This window comes from Passer domesticus, chromosome 1 (assembly GCF_036417665.1).
Source record: "Passer domesticus isolate bPasDom1 chromosome 1, bPasDom1.hap1, whole genome shotgun sequence".
Taxonomy (NCBI): Eukaryota; Metazoa; Chordata; class Aves; order Passeriformes; family Passeridae; genus Passer; species Passer domesticus.
The window spans coordinates 154,516,563-154,532,478 of record NC_087474.1 but is presented as its reverse complement, the minus strand read 5'-3'; the positions used below and the strand labels follow the sequence as shown (position 1 = coordinate 154,532,478).

The following is a 15,916-nucleotide window of genomic DNA, read 5'->3' as shown; positions in this document are numbered from 1 at the left end:
CTTGAATTATAACTTTGTTGAGAACCATGTATTACTGAATAATGACTATAGTGATTATACCAGTAGACTGAAAATGCAATCTCTTTCTTTCTCACTTAAGGATAAAAAGAGTTATTCCTGTCCTGTGTGTGAGAAGTCATTTTCTGAAGATCGACTTATAAAATCTCACATCAAGACAAATCACCCTGGTAAGAAAAAGATCAAGGAAGATTTCTCAGTCTATTGCAATAAATGGATAAGGGTTTAGAATGAGCAGTATAATGTGATTATATTCCTAAGAAAGAGAAGAGTCTATTTCTAATTCAGCTGGTTTAGAGTAAGAATTGTGTTGGTTTTGCAGATGTTAGAATTTAGAGTAAAAAGTGTTCCCGTGTGAGCATGTGTGTTGTGGAATATGTTAGATAATTTTGCTAAGAAATCTGGCAAAGAGTGAATTCAAATTAAGCACTGGAAGTTTGGGATCAGGCATACAGACATCCTGTAGCAGCCCAGGAGAAGTAAAATTCCCACTGACCTTACATGAACTGCCAGGAATGTGTTCAGGGCTCAGGATTTGTCTGTAGGTGCCTGATGGGAATGCAGGGCTGGCCCTGTGCATGCCCAGGTCCCATGGGCTGGGCTGGACCCCCAGGGCCAGCTGGAGTCTGCAGCAGGGCTCCTGCCAGAACCAGCTGGGATGTGGTGTGGCCAGTAGTAATGGAGCTGGCAAGCCTGGCTGGATGCAGCAAACTGCTCCAAACTCTGTTCTTGCCTTGCATTCTGGTGCCCTGATTTATCAGTGTGAGTACAAGATAACATGAATATGGTGAGTCAATGTGCTGTGCCTGAGTAAAAAATCCTTTCTCAGATTTTGGGAATTCAATGCCAGAATGCTGGTGTGGGGACTGATTTAAACCCCACTGATGTGAACTCAGCAGAGTCACACTGGCATGTCCCTCATTTCTTGCTTCTCAGGATCTGTGTTACATTGGATAGAAAGCCCTGCTTCTACTTCAGAGGAGTGAGAGGTGACACTTGCATTAATTCATCTACAGTGCTCCTTATCACCTGACATAATTGGATACAAGGAAGGAAAACACTGGTCATGCTCAGACTGAGTCTAAGGGAAAAAAATCCAATTAAAATGATGTAACTTTCCTTGTACAGCATAATAGGTAAAGTAGTAGTTTATTTTCCTACTGCCACTAGATAGTGCTAGACCCGTATTTTAAACAATTTCCTTCACTTTAATTTCATCCTTAACTCGCACTTCAGCTCTTTAGTTACTAAACCTCTTTATTTGCAGACCACTCCAGAGCAGTGTGGTTGGAGGGCTTGTCGTACGTCAGAGGACATGTCTGATGCAGGAAATTGAGATGAGAAAAGGCTTCTGAACTGTACTGTAGTCAGGAGGTATAATTCCAGTAAGCATAGAAATTGAATCTCAAGAAGTGTGCCTTTAAAGCCTTTGTGCTGCCTCAGGCAGGGAGCATAGGAGACTTCCCTAAATAACAGGACCTGAGAACTGGCAGGACCATGATATTCTCTGACCTTACATGTTGTCATTAGCCTGTACTGGTCCACTGGCTTCTGAATGATCTGTGTGTGCTATGTCTGAGGTCCAGAAATACCAGTTAATTCTGGAGCCCTGAAGTACTAAACTCAGGATTTAAATACTCCGGAACAATCATTTGGTATCTGAATCCCTCTAAAAAATGTATAGTGTAATTCCATTTTTTTTTAATTCAAGTGGGTCTTTTAAACTCTTACTGTAGAAGTAAGGTTTAAAAAGAAAATCTGCACTATTATTTTGTGTTTTCATTTTTCATACTTGTATCATGGGCGAATAGAGCTTAAAGGCAGAAGAGCAGATTTATTAGATGTATCTCTATGGCACTAAAAAAATACTACATCTGAGTTGCATAACTGTTGCCTATGCAACAGTTATGCAAAAACCCTCTTTTAATATATGGGGGAGAATTCATGCACAAATCTGTTTTATTTCTGTCAATTTTCTCCTTGTAATCAGGAAGAAATTCTTTATTTGTACACCACACTTAATTGCAAGCCATATAAATGTGAGGGGTCTGTTGGTATAAGCTGTTAAATACTGCAGTGGCATGAGTGCAGTTGTTTTCAAAAATATAAATGAAGATTAAAGGAAAGATGGGTATGGTTTAAGAGGAATTGAATTTTAAAACAACATCTTAAAAATTAATTTAAACTGAAATGCTTTCATATTTATCATTAAACTGTTCAAGAAGCCCCCCGCTCCTTCCTTTCTTAGCATGTCCTGCTCCCTTGTCTCTTCTGTTTCATCAGGTATAAAGTATGAAATTTAAAAGTAGTCCTTCCTCTTCTGTATTTGCAGGGGAGTTGAATTTTGGTCCCATGAAGGCAGTGAGACAAAAATCTCCATAGACTTTGGCAGAGCAGTATTTCAAACCAAAGAGATAAGAGAGCTTGGCTTTATTGCCCAATGATTTTTGTACTCAGCAGTGAAGGGGGAGTCTTGGGTTCTGGTCCCAGCTCTCAGAATTATCTACCTTTCATCCACTGTCTGATTTAATATATTTCTTAATAGTTCTGAGGCATGAGAGGCATCAGCTTCCATAGCTCCCCACTGAGCAGACATCCTAGCCTGCAGTCATGAATGAAGGATCTAAGCCATGAAAGGCAGAATGAGGGTTCAGACTTATGGCTGTATTTTTCATTTTTTGGTACCTTAGAACTTATCTCTGCTCAGTTCATGGGCTTTTATAGTTCCTTTTGAGGTTATTTTCCCTGTGCATATGAGTTCAGGCAGGATTTTTGTGATTCCATTCTGGGACCAATCATGAGGAGACAAGGTGATTTTTGGTAGAAATCGAAGTTTAGACAGGAACTTTCAAATTTGTAAGATTTGGGGCATAATATGTCACCAGCTTTCATGTCTTGAGGTTTAGATTGCATGAGTGTTGTACTTTCATTAAGTCAAGAGATAGCATTTCATTCATCTGACGTGCATTGAGCAATTTGATTTATTTTTAAAAGCATCTGGCAGTGTTTTCATTATGTGTCTGGGCCACTTTAATTTAAACTTCATTATTTTGAACTTTTTCACTGTGACAACCAAAACATTATCTCATATGAAAGAAATACACAGAATTGAGTGTGTCTAGCTTGAATAAGAAAGACCAGGAGAGGAATCTTAATTGCTGTCTTCAGCAATCTAATTAAAAAGAAGACAGAGGGAGATTTTTTCTTGGAGCTGTACAGTGAAGGGATGTCAGTTGAAACAAGATTCTGACTAGAACTAGGAAAACAGTTGTGACTGTAAAGATGGTTAAACACTGCAACGGGCCAAGAGAGGCTATAGAATCTGCATCCTTGGATATGCTCAGGACAGGACTGGATATGACCCCAAAGTTACTAGATGTAACTTTGAAAATGGAACTGTAAAGGTGACTGTGCTTGGAGTAGGTGACCTTAGAGGTCCCTTCCAGTCACATTTATTCCATGAGCCTGGTTTTCCCTTTAAAGTGCCTGATTATCAGAATTCTGACCATTGTAGCTGTGGCTGAAGTGAATTGTCTTCAGATCCTTGACATCTGGAAATCTGGGGTGAAAATGTGAATAAAGCTTTTGAAATTATTGAATAAAAAATTGCCAATTTAGTTTATGGGGAAGGGTCACAGTAATAAAATGGTCTTTTGTGCCAGTGGCCCAAACAAGTTTTTTTATATTTAAAATATTACTTTTCTTTTTTAAACAGGCAGTGAGGACAGTGAGTTCAAAGATCAGGAGAGAAAGGACAGAGCATCCTAGAAGGCCTAAAGGAAAAAAGGTCGTTGTGCTCTTTGCTCAAGTCAGTTTTGAGTGGGAGTAGGGGAAGTACAACTTTTTAAAAGTTGGACTGAATCAGGATCTAGCTTTTCAATAGTACTTACAAAATAAATTCCCTCATGTCCTTCTGGTTCTTACTACCTTTTGCATTTCTCTCAGAGGTTTCAATGACTACTATTTCTGAGATTCTTGGCAGAAGAGTTCAGCTGAAAGGACTTATTGGAAAACGAGCTGTGAAATGTCCCCACTGTGATTTTTATTTTATGAAGAATGGATCAGACCTTCAACGTCATATTTGGGCTCATGAAGGTAAAACTCTAGTTTTAAGTTTTTGGGCATGTAATGAGTCTCATATTCCCCTGAAACTTTGCTGACATAAAAAAAAAAACATATTTAAATTTATTTCTATACTAGAATGTAAAACTTTAAGCTACACTGGAGGTTAATTGATCAGTTTAATGCATTCTGGATCACCTATGGAACTTCACACTCAGAGCATGAACAGACAGTTTAAATGTTTTATAAAAATTAATAAAATTCTGAAGCAATTTTTTTCCAAAACACATTCATAAACATCTCTAAAGTATTCTATGTGAGTAAGGAGGAGTAAATTAAATACATGCTCAGTATTTTGAAACAAGTAATTTTCTGTATCTTCTTATAAGTCTCTGCTGCTCCTTCTGCATTTGTCCAGAAATCCTTGGTCTGGAAATCTGTTAGTAAACCAATTGAAATCCAGTTGCTTTGATGTATACATAAAATTCTGTGAATATTTTAATTAAATCCTGCAGAGCATGGCAGCTAGCTGCCACAGACACAGACAGTGATCAAAATCTCCTAAGATAATGCTCATCATATTTATGACCTTTTTTTAGGGTGAAATTCCAGTAATATGGCAACACATGGGTAAAGAATGCCTTGAATTTAAAATCTTTAGACAGTACAATCATGGGTCTACCCCTCTGTGCATTTTTATAAAAGGTTGAAGACAAGCTTACATGCTCCTTAGCCACATTAATAATCTATGGAACAGTTTGTCTGTGATTTTAGGTTCTTTAGCCATCCCTCTGCATAAGGGGGATAATGGGATTTGGTGCTCTCAAACTGGTATCTTGTTTCCAAAATGTTCCCATATAGGTAATTAAGCCTATTTGTGTGAATGCTCTAACTCTGAGCTTTCCTGCCTGTGTAGCAGAGCAGGGCTCCTCTCCAGTGGCCTTTCCTCCTTTAAGGAGTTTAGGTAAGGCAGAATTTAGGGTAGAGAAATTCCTTATGTATTCCATAGACAGAGTTCTTTTATTCTGACTGGAACTGGGAACCCATGTCATCTACCTGGCAGGAGAAAGAGGCGAATAGAAATTTCTTCCCAAATCAAAGTGTGCAATCAAGTCTGCTTAAAGCAGACTGTAATTCTTCATGCTTGTAAATCTAGTTTTAAGGTCACAAGTATCAATCTAAAATATGCAGACCCTCATGAAACTGTTGAACTGCTCTGCCAGTTCAAATTTATTCAGCTTTTCTTTGAAGGATTTACTTTGTTCTTATAGACCTTCTGTTAGATGACCCACTGGGTATCTCTCTGTGTGTTTTGGACAATTTGAGGGAAGAGAAGTTTAAGTGCTTGAATCTGCCTGAACCATTAGCAAATCTAACACTAATTAACCATAAAACACAGCTTGCACATTTAACTTCTGCTTTCATGTTAACTGCCTAATGAAGCAGTCCTCCTTACAACAGGTTTCCTCACCGTTGATTGTAGTAAACAGAGAATGGGAGTTATCTGAAGACTTCTAGAGGGAGGCATGTACACCAGCTCAGCACAAACATAGGCAGCCTGGATTTTACTTCTAAATGGAGGATAGGCATAGCAACGCCCAAATATCAGTATTTTCCTGGTCAAACTCAGTACCTGGCTTCAGTAGGGCAATATTCAGTTGTGAAAGAACTCTTTTCTCTTAGCAGGTTAAGTCATGAGCTCATGATGCTGTCATGAGCTCAGCATCATTTACAAAGAAGCTGTAGATGAAACTTCTTATTTGTAGGGATCCAAATTCTGAAATGTTTTTCTTTGTCCTTGTTGCTCACATGATCTGAAATTTCTTTCAAGCAAATGTCCAGCCTGGAAAGGCACAGCCTGGTTGTTTAGTTGTATATTTTTTCCATTTTTAGGTGTCAAACCCTTCAAATGTTCCCTCTGTGAGTATGCCACTCGCAGCAAGAGCAACTTGAAAGCTCACATGAATCGTCACAGCACGGAGAAAACCCACCTTTGTGATATGTGTGGGAAAAAGTTCAAATCAAAAGGCACTTTGAAGAGCCATAAACTCCTTCATACTGCTGATGGTAAGTGCATTAAATCTGTTATCTATTTTAGAACGATAAATATTGGCTATACCACAGGCCTTATTAAAAAGTGCTTTTTCAGTTGACCACTTAAGTGTGATTTACAGATTTTGTTTATTCCCAGGAGACACCATTTGGCAAATCAAAACTTTGCGAAATTAATTTCTGTGAAAGACAGCTGTCTCTGAAATATTAGCTTTCTCTGAAACTCATGTTGGCTTTGTATGCCTTCCTTGTTCTGAGAAAATTGTTTATTTCAACAGAAATTTGAAATTGCCAATAGTTCTGTCTCTTACTATTAAGTTAAGTCTCTCACTGTTTTATTCTGTGAAAATATTATTAGGATCCTGGTATCTAATCAGCCAGTGGCAAACCTGGGCACTTACTCTCTGCAGTCTCACAATCAGCACCTCATTTGCCCTGCAATTTTATAATTTTTTTGGTGATAACTGAAAAAATCAAGATGCACATCCAGAGAAGTATCACATTTTATATCAAAGTTGAGAGAACAACAGTACTTTATTATTCTCTGATTATCATATTGAAGTAATTGAGTAATATTGAAGTAATAATCATATTTAGCAGAAAAAGTTCTACAGACCTTCATTATGACTTAGTAGCTTGATCTTTGTTACTAATGCAATTGTCTGAAACCTCATTCCACTTTTTATTGACCATTTCATTTATATTCTTTTTTTTTTTTCAAATTGCATTTGCAGAGAAAGCACACAATGCTCTGTTATATTTTTAGACTATATTTGAAGTTTCTGTATCAGAGATATTTTTGATGCTTATGTCTGTGTGTTCAAGTGGAAGAAACAATCCTTTTTACATCAGTATGCTACATCTTACAGGAAGATTATTGTTATTGTTTTGTTGCCAGAGTTATTGCAGAAATGCTATGTGTTGATAAATCACCTGTTATTCAAAAACTACTTTCCAGTATTTTGAAGTAACTTGATAGTACCAAGTAGGTCTGGCATATGCATCTAAGCTTCACATTGAGAATCAAGATTTTACTTACCAAACACAAATCTCAGCTGATTCCTTGCTAAGAGAAGGAGGCAAGTTGTTGTATTTGAATCAAAAGAATGAGCAGTGTATAAAGAAAAATAAAAAGGTCTCTTTCTATGGCCCTGTAAAAAAAAAATCACTTCATGGGGTTTCATTTCAAAATTTTCTGTTTTGTTTTCATCATCTGGCACAATCAAATAGGGAAATTCAGCAATGAAAGTTGAATTTGTTTTCACCTGTGTGTTAGTTAGATTTCTTGAGCAAATTAATGTATGTGTAAGTCATTACTGCAAATCATCTGAGGCTGCTTTGAAATTTAGTGTTGTTAAGAAAAGCACTATAGTTGAGCAGGATCTAGCCATGTCTGGATTTGATTTAAAAGTGTGAAGTTAGCTTTAAACATTTAAATCCATGTGAGGAAATGTTTTCTTTTATAAGTTACTGCTAGGTCAGGCTGAAACCTTGGCTCTAGGGGCATTGTTAGTACCAGGAGCCTTCTTTATCTGGCTTCAAACTCATAATCTTCTGGAATAACTCCAGTGACTTCTAATGGAAGGTGTCCCAGCCCATCACAGGGTGATGTGAGTTGGAACAAGATGACCTTTCAGGTCCTTTCCAACCCAAACCATTCCATGACTCTGGGTTCGTTTTTGGTAAACATCCATTTTTGACTGGTACAAATAAATCCAAGACTTAGGCTCTTCTGCCTTGCTTTTCACACTTCCAAAACTGTTCCAAGAAATTTCCCGTAGTAGAAGCAGGATCTCACTGTATGTGGAGTCTTAATCCTCACTAAGTCCACCCCATGCATTTCAAACTCTTGTGAAAAAGAAGAGGACATTTGTCACCAGGAATGTGGTTTGTCAGGAGACTTTCAGCCTTCTGAAAGTTTCTCTTTGCCCATTGTCCCTTCCTGTAGTTACAGCACTGCAGAAGTTCTTAGCAGCACACATCTAGTGTTCTTCAGTTGTTTCACAAATAAGTGAATTTGAAAGCTGTTTCACTGTTTATGAGTCTTGTCTTCCTGACTTATGAATCCAAGCAATTTTTGTTCAAATATCAGAGCCCTGCAAGGTCAATTTAAGTCATGGAATATAAAGTAGTTTTGTGTCTGATTTATTCTTTTCCACAAGACAGACTTCTCAAGAGTGACATGATAGAAAGCAATTTTGTAGTCCAGGGTCATTACTGCTTGTGGGTAGAAGTAAACCAGAAAGCCTGATTTTCATTATTTTATTTAGATACCAGAAGGCGCTTCTTAGCTGTGCTTTATAGAAACTTTCACACTTGGTATAAAATGCTTTTACCTTTTTCATCAGCATCAGGAATGTAAAGAAACCCCAACCCTCTTTGTGATAATACAGAACATTATCTATTCTACTTCTACTTTACCTTTTGGTTCTTTTACTTTTGGAGTAGTTTTTAGCATATCCTTATTCCACATCAGTCAAATACAATTTGCCAGCTGTGCACATTTAATTCAGAAATGAAGTCCCTCAGTATTTAATGCACTTTGTAATTTTGCTGCAGGTAGCAGGACTGATAGAATCTTAGAGGCAAAAAAGGAGAAAGAGAGTGTGAAAGCCAGAGAATTAAAGGAAGGAAATTGTGTTCATTTAAATCATAAGGGGAAAAATAAATTAGTGAGAGCGACTGCTTTGAGGGGAAAATGTATTTGAATCATAGCAATTCAGTGCCTGGGACAGAAATAATTAAACCTGTGTGAACATAATCAAACATCCATGTTTTAAGGATTTCCAAGTGTGCTTTACAAATAGTAAAGTAGCTCCGCCTGCAGTTGTAAATAATGGATTTCCTTCTTCCATTTAGGGTGCACTATAACAATTCATTTTCTTCTTTCCCAAGTGACTGTCCCAGGAGAATCCAGCATTTAATGCTTATAATTTAAAGATTGCACTCGAACTTTTTTTCCTCCCTTATTCTGTTCTTAGCTCTATTTAACCAAAATTTTGCAGACCAAGTGCCAGACTTCTTGTATTGTTCATTGTTCATTCTTAGCATTTGGGAATTTATCTTTATGAGGAAATAGAATCAGTAGTTTTCTGAACTTAAATAGAAAAATTATTCCATTTGCTATTGCCATTGCAGGAAAGCAGTTTAAATGCACAGTATGTGACTATACAGCTGCCCAGAAACCACAGCTCCTACGTCATATGGAACAACATGTCTCTTTCAAGGTAAGAAAACATACAAATCATACTTAAAGTTATTAGGAAATACACAGAACTTTGGATAACAGTATAAAAACTGGCACATTTTCTTGTTTGATAAAAACAGTATATAAACATTTTAATATTTTGGAAATTTTGACCTTCTATTGTATTTTGACCTTGTATTTTGACCTTATATTTTGACCTTTTGAGATACGGTTATTTTGTTCATGACCAATTTGTAATAAGTAGTTTTTACTTGACAAAAATATCTGTATGTTGCAATATGAAACAAATTTATTTGGTTTGATTATCAGTCCTTGAGTGAGTGAATGTAATATGTACCTTAAAATGTCCTAGGGAGGTATGAAAGCAAATCCTCTCTATCACTGTTCATTGCCCACCTAAATTTTCCCTGAAATTTGCCAGTCTTTTGTACTACAGATGAGTTCATATACTTGAAGAAAATTGAAGAGAATTAATTTTAAAACACTTACCTTAAAACATTTATCTGAAACATGCATTGCATAGAGTTTTGAAAATTGTTAATGTTTATATGAAATATTTAGATTAGAGATACAGTTTATTTTAATAATTGGTAGTATGTTTTTATTTCTAAATTTCACATTGGTTCTCAGTGTGATAGGCCCTAATGTAATGTATTGTAAAATGTTATATTCAGTAAATAAGAATTGTATTCCTTTTCCAGAAAATAGTATTTTTTATATAAGAAAATGTTCATTTTAATGTGAGACTTTATCTTAACAGTGAACATACTTATTTTTGAAAACATGATACTATTTTCATATGTAGCATCTTTCATTATCTAACAGATCATTTTACTTCTATAAAGAGTAAACTGCAGGCATTCTTAACAAGTACCATAAAGCAGCAAGGCAAGCAGTTTCTTCAACGATGGTTTAAGTTTTGGAAGACAAAAGAAGTCGTCTAAAGAGATTATACATTTTGAACAAATAATTTTTCTGGCTTAAGTATGTGGTTTTGCTCCGGACTTACATTTTTTAAATTTTTTTTTTTTTTTTTTTTTTTTTTTTTTTTTTTTTTTTTTTTTGTAAATGGAAAGACATAATTTTCCTTTTTGATGGCTAAAGTGATGAATGTACTCACAGTGCAGTTCTTAAAATGCAGCTGGTTCTGACCTTGGGATCTGCCTACACATAAGTGTGGTAATTCAGGACATTGTCAAGAGAACTGAACACTGGATTAGATCAATCAGTATTTGTTTAGAGGAGTTCAAAAAATGTTTGTTTCTTTCTAGGACAGTTTTTCTAATGCTTATTAGACTCAGAGAAATGTCACTATTTATGTGACCTAATGATCCTTTAGGATCCATCATATTTCCCAGCCCCATGAATTTGTAATCCTGCTATCCAATAGCAGATAACATGCATGACTTGCACAAGTGAGTGCTGCAAGAGCGCAGCACTCTGTCTGGATTATTTTCTTTTAAAAATGACAGTTTTAGCAATAGAAAGAGAATACCCATCTCTGAAATATTGAGTAGCTGAATTTTACAGTACCCTCTGAAGCATAAGGTTAGGCGAGTCTGAACATCACTTTTCTTGCTTATTTTTGCTGTGTGGAACCTGAAGGAAGATCCTGAGCAATGAGCTTAGGAGAGTGTTCTAATCAATGTACCCTGACTGCAGACATTTCCCTGCTTTAAATTCAGCTCCTGGATGAGCATTTTTGTACCAACTATTTTCTGCTGAGGAGCTTTAGGTGGGACTGCTGTGCATGAAACATTTTCCATCCTATTCTGAGGTATTTGACTTTTCCCTGAGGATTTCAGTCAACATCTGCATGCTTTTACAGGACCTAATGGTTGTGTCAAGCTCCCTATAACTGTGATATATCTCAGTCAGAAAGTTATTACCAAAGCTTACCTTTAGACTCAAATGTTTGTTTTCCTATTTTTTTTTCTTTAGGAATTTTTCTCCCTGTCAGTTGAAGAGAGATGTGTTCTTAAAAAATAATTAATTTAGTTACCAGAATCAGCTCACCAAATGGTCAGAGAAATGAAAATGCCAGGGAGTGGTGAAAGGAAAACAGAAGAGGAAAATTAGATTGGCTGTACAATCATGTTGTATTTTTAGTTATTTTAGTTGTTTTGCTGCCCTTTTTCAGACCAAAGCTCACAGCAGCTGAGTCATTTCATAGTAGAGAGTCTCCACATGGTCCCGTTATCATCAATTATGGAAACACACAACTTAATGAATTACAAAAACTGCGTAATAATCTTATAATAATAATCTTCTATAGTGAGAATATTTGTTGTCTTGCACATAATAAAAAGTACCAACTTTAGGTAATGTTTAGTTAAAACTTCAATTTATTTTGAATTTTCGAGGGTTTCCTTGAAAGATGCCCAAGCCAGAAATGAACATGGTTTCTTGAGATCAAAACATTGCAGCTTAGTCCAGTATTCTGAGGAGGTGAGGAAATACAGTCCAACATTTTCCTTTTTGCTCCCAGCCCTTCCGCTGTGCACACTGCCACTATTCCTGCAATATATCTGGTTCCCTGAAGAGGCATTACAACAGGAAGCATCCAAATGAAGAGTATGTCAATGCAGGGTCTGGGGAGCCTGCAGCTGAAGCTCTTATCCAACAAGGTACATCTCCACCAAATAAGATTTGTTGAATTGTTTGGTTTTTTTTCCTGAAGCAAACTTGGTGTGAAGCTAAACTTCTGTGCAATATGTCTTCTTCAGTTTATTGGGTGCTATGTAGTAAATCATAATTCCTTTTTTGTAATTCTGAAATGGCCACCTTTTACCCGTCATTCAGTGTCCTTTGTTCTTGGTTTTTAAGGGTGTGGGAACCAAAGTTTTGTTTGACCTTGACTGTGCTATTTGTTACTGCATACATTTATCATTTACACTTGTCTCTTTTTGTAAGTCAAGTATCACTGCATGTTGAAATGAATGATAAATTTCTACCATTCTGCTGATAAATTTCTGTGACAATTCTGCAAGGTTGAACTCCAGGTAAGGTTGAGCAAACATAAGGAAAGAGAATGAAGAGTAAATGACAGCAAATTATTCCCCCACTAGAAAAATCTGGGGAGAAAAGGGAGTACAGGTAAAACAGGTTAGGAATTATTATGCTCAGAATGTTGTTTATGTGCAAAGGAAGCACACCTTGTCTGTGTAAGTAAGCCAAGAATTTATCAGTAGTGTAACAGAAATCACAACAGTCTAATTTAGGATTAGTCTGACTCCCATAAGTAGCTTTGCTGTTACACACTGGGTAGATGAACCAAAGCAAACAACAGATGATACAGTCAGGTACATTTATGGGTGTAAAGCTCCTTCAGTTCTAGTGCCTGGTGTGAGGAATATTGACCAAGAAGAGGAGAAAGACAGATTGAATATTAAATTGTGTGGAAAATATTTTAATTCTCGGTAAAATTAAGTTTCTGTCTTTGTTAGTCATAATTTTAGAAAGTGTTTTCCCTATTTTTTAATAGAAACTACCAACAGCTTCATCTTTTGGAATCTTCAGTTTCTGATTTTGTTGAAGAAGAATAGAGACCAAAATAATGCTGTTGTATTAAATTAAATGTAATTCTTCTTAAATGTAATTATTTCTAAATGCTATTTCCAAATCATTAGTCTTACACATAACATTTATCTATTGAAAGCATTAATCCATGTTAAAATACTGAAATCGTGACACAGAGGAAGATAACGCAGTTGGGGACTCTCCCTTTAAACTTGCTCTACAAGGGGAAAATGTTTAGCTACAATAAGTAATCTGAGTCTGTCTTGGTTTTATATAACATTTCTTTGTTTCCTTTTGTCAAAAAAAACCCCAAACAACCAAGTAATTTAAAAAGTAAATATCTATAACAGAGTAGGAATATATAGTATAATTTTATTATTATTTTCACAAGCAGTACAAGTCCATGGGGAACCTGCAGTTATTTTAATGAAGTAATATTTGCTTGCTCAGTACTCAGAGCCTCTATTTTGCAGTCACCCAAATGAAGAAAACACTCTTCACTATGGGGAGTTTTGTTTAACTTTCCAAATATCTGAGCACTGCAAGGGATTATTTGTCTGTAGCTTCTTTTAGGGATTGATATGAAAGAATGAATTATCCTAGTATAAATTAGGGATCATATTTGCAATGTTTGGAACAAAGAAAATTAATCTTACACTGATTAGGCTTTCCTTCCCCTTTGGGAGCCAGATAAATGCATTTCTGAAGGTAATTCTTTTCCACTGAAACAAAAGAACTGTACAGTTGTTGAGATGCAAGAGTAGCCTTAAAATGGAGACATTGGAGTGAGATGAGAGTGAGGAGACTTTAACCTTTTGCTATGGTGGATATCCTTTTCCCACCACACTGGAACATTGGACAGGATGAAATTTAACAAGGTCAAATGTCAACTTCTGCCCCCGGGGTGGAGCAATGCCTGGCACTAGTCTGAGTGGGGAGATCAGCCCTGCAGACAGAGATCTGGTTGGCAGCAGCTCTCCAGGAGCCAGCAGTGAGCCCTGGCAGCCCAGAAGGCAAATCCCATCCTGGGATGCACTAAATACAGCATGAGCAGCAGGAGAAAGAGAGGATGATCCTGCTGTGCTCAGGGTGGGAGCCCTGAGTGCAGGGCTGGGACCACCAGGTGAGGATGTGAAGGTTCATGACTGTATCCAGAGGGTAACAAAGATGGTGATGGGGCTGGAAGCTGGAAGTCATGTCCTGTGAGGAGCTCCTGAGGGCTCTGGGCTTGTCTGGTTTGGAGGAGGCTGAGGGGCAACCTCATTGCTCTCTGACAGCTTTCTGAGGGGGGAAAGGGAGAGGGAGGTGCTGAGCTCTTCTCCTTGGGATCCAGTGGTGGAACATGTTGGGATGGTTCAAAAGCATTCTTGAGAGGTTTAGACTGGACATTAGGAAGCATTTCTTTACTGAGAGGGTGGTGAAACAGTGGAAGAGGCTTCCCAGAGAGGTGATCAATGCCTGAAGGCTGTCAGTGTTTAAGGGGCATTTGGGCAATGCCCTTAGCAACAGCTTTAACTTTTGGTCACCCCTGATCTGGTCAGGCAGTTGGACTGGATGGTCCTTGTAGGTCCCTCACAACTGAAACAGCCTTTTCTGTTCTTTCCATCTCTGGCTTTGCATCCTTATTTCTTTTCCTCTCCTTACACAGCATTTATATTTCCTGTGCTGACAGTAGTGCTGTGCCTGTTTTCCACATTCACCTGTGGAAAAATCAGGCATTTTAGAGTTGTAATGAGGCATCAAATCCATGCAGGAGCTATGAAGTCAGTGTCTCTTCTCAGGGCTCTGTAATGAAGCCCTGAGCTGTATTAATAGGTGTGATTTTCCCACATGCAGCTTCCTTTGCCAACTCAATTTCCTGTTCTGCAATGCATCAAATATAACTTGCACCGGGGCTCCAAATAAGACCAGAGATTCTTTATCATGCTATAGAAACATCAATTTTTCTCAGTGTGTTGGTATCTCACTGGGGGAAGAATTGTTCCTGGTGGGAGACATTTGCATTTGGAAGTGATAAACATGAATCCTATTGTAGTTAATAAAAGTTTTCCTGATTTGGAAATCAAAATGTTTTCTGTATTTGGTTCGCACAGCACAAACAGATTACATTATGCAGTATGACAAGTAAGTCATATTTGTCATTTATGACACCTGGATGTCATACAAGATAATAGATGTTAGAAAGAAATTTTTTACTGTGAGGTACTGGAACAAATTACCCAGATAAATTGTGGATGCCCCATGCCTGGAAGTGCTCAAGGCCAGGTTGGATGGGGCCCTGAGCAACCTGGTCTAGAGGAAGGTTTCTCTGCCAGCTGGCAGAGGGACAGAACAAGATGCTCTTTAAGGTCCCTTCCAACCCAAATCTTTGGATGATTCTGTGGGTTTCTGAGCTGCTTGGGCCAGGAGTTGCACCTTGCTGTCTGACAAGCTTCTGTTTAGTTTCAATTACTGTATTCATAGATCTGAAAAGCAATTTTGGAAAATTATTCATGTATTCATATAAAGGAAAAAGACCTTTCAGACTGATATTGAACAAATCCTTTGAAATGAAGGGACTATAGATGACAAGGAAAAGGAGAGAGTAGCAGAGTAAAAAGAAATTGATTGGGGAATGTAACAAAGATTAATATCTAATAAAAGCTGTCTATATCTATTTGTATTGTATTCTGCTTTTTCTAAGTTACCTACTGAGCCCAGAGTGAATTGCCTCACACTTGCTCATCTCCTCTACTCTCAGTTGGTTTTTGACTGCATTGCAGGCACTGCAAATAAACTTAATTGGAAATATTTATATGAATGTAGACTGCTGGACTGTACTCAAGATTCCTAGAATGAGCTTATAAATAAATGAATGATTCATAGAGGAAGGACTGTGTTCATTGGAGCAACTGCATTGCCAAGGACAGACAGCAGTATTTAATTTCTGGGCTTGTGGTTAGAAATTGGAATCACCCAGGATCAGAGAAATGCTTGGGATTTTGCAGGGTATGTGTGTGTTTCTTTGTTTAAGTACAACTCTATGATCTGACATTTATTTTAGTATTTTAAAGTAAT

The 15,916-nt window shown here is 37.2% G+C and overlaps 1 protein-coding gene across 7 annotated transcripts in view; it reads left to right on the top strand.

Annotated features, from left to right (window-relative positions):
• Positions 1-15,916, top strand: part of ZFAT (zinc finger and AT-hook domain containing) — a 77,171-nt gene that overhangs the window by 42,701 nt on the left and 18,554 nt on the right. For all 7 annotated transcript variants that reach the window (XM_064397905.1, XM_064397887.1, XM_064397938.1 and 4 more), the window contains 5 exons: positions 101-188; positions 3,964-4,113; positions 5,974-6,147; positions 9,271-9,359; positions 11,829-11,967. In XM_064397905.1, coding sequence (XP_064253975.1) covers positions 101-188; positions 3,964-4,113; positions 5,974-6,147; positions 9,271-9,359; positions 11,829-11,967 — 640 coding nt within the window. The remainder of the gene's footprint in view (positions 1-100; positions 189-3,963; positions 4,114-5,973; positions 6,148-9,270; positions 9,360-11,828; positions 11,968-15,916) is intronic.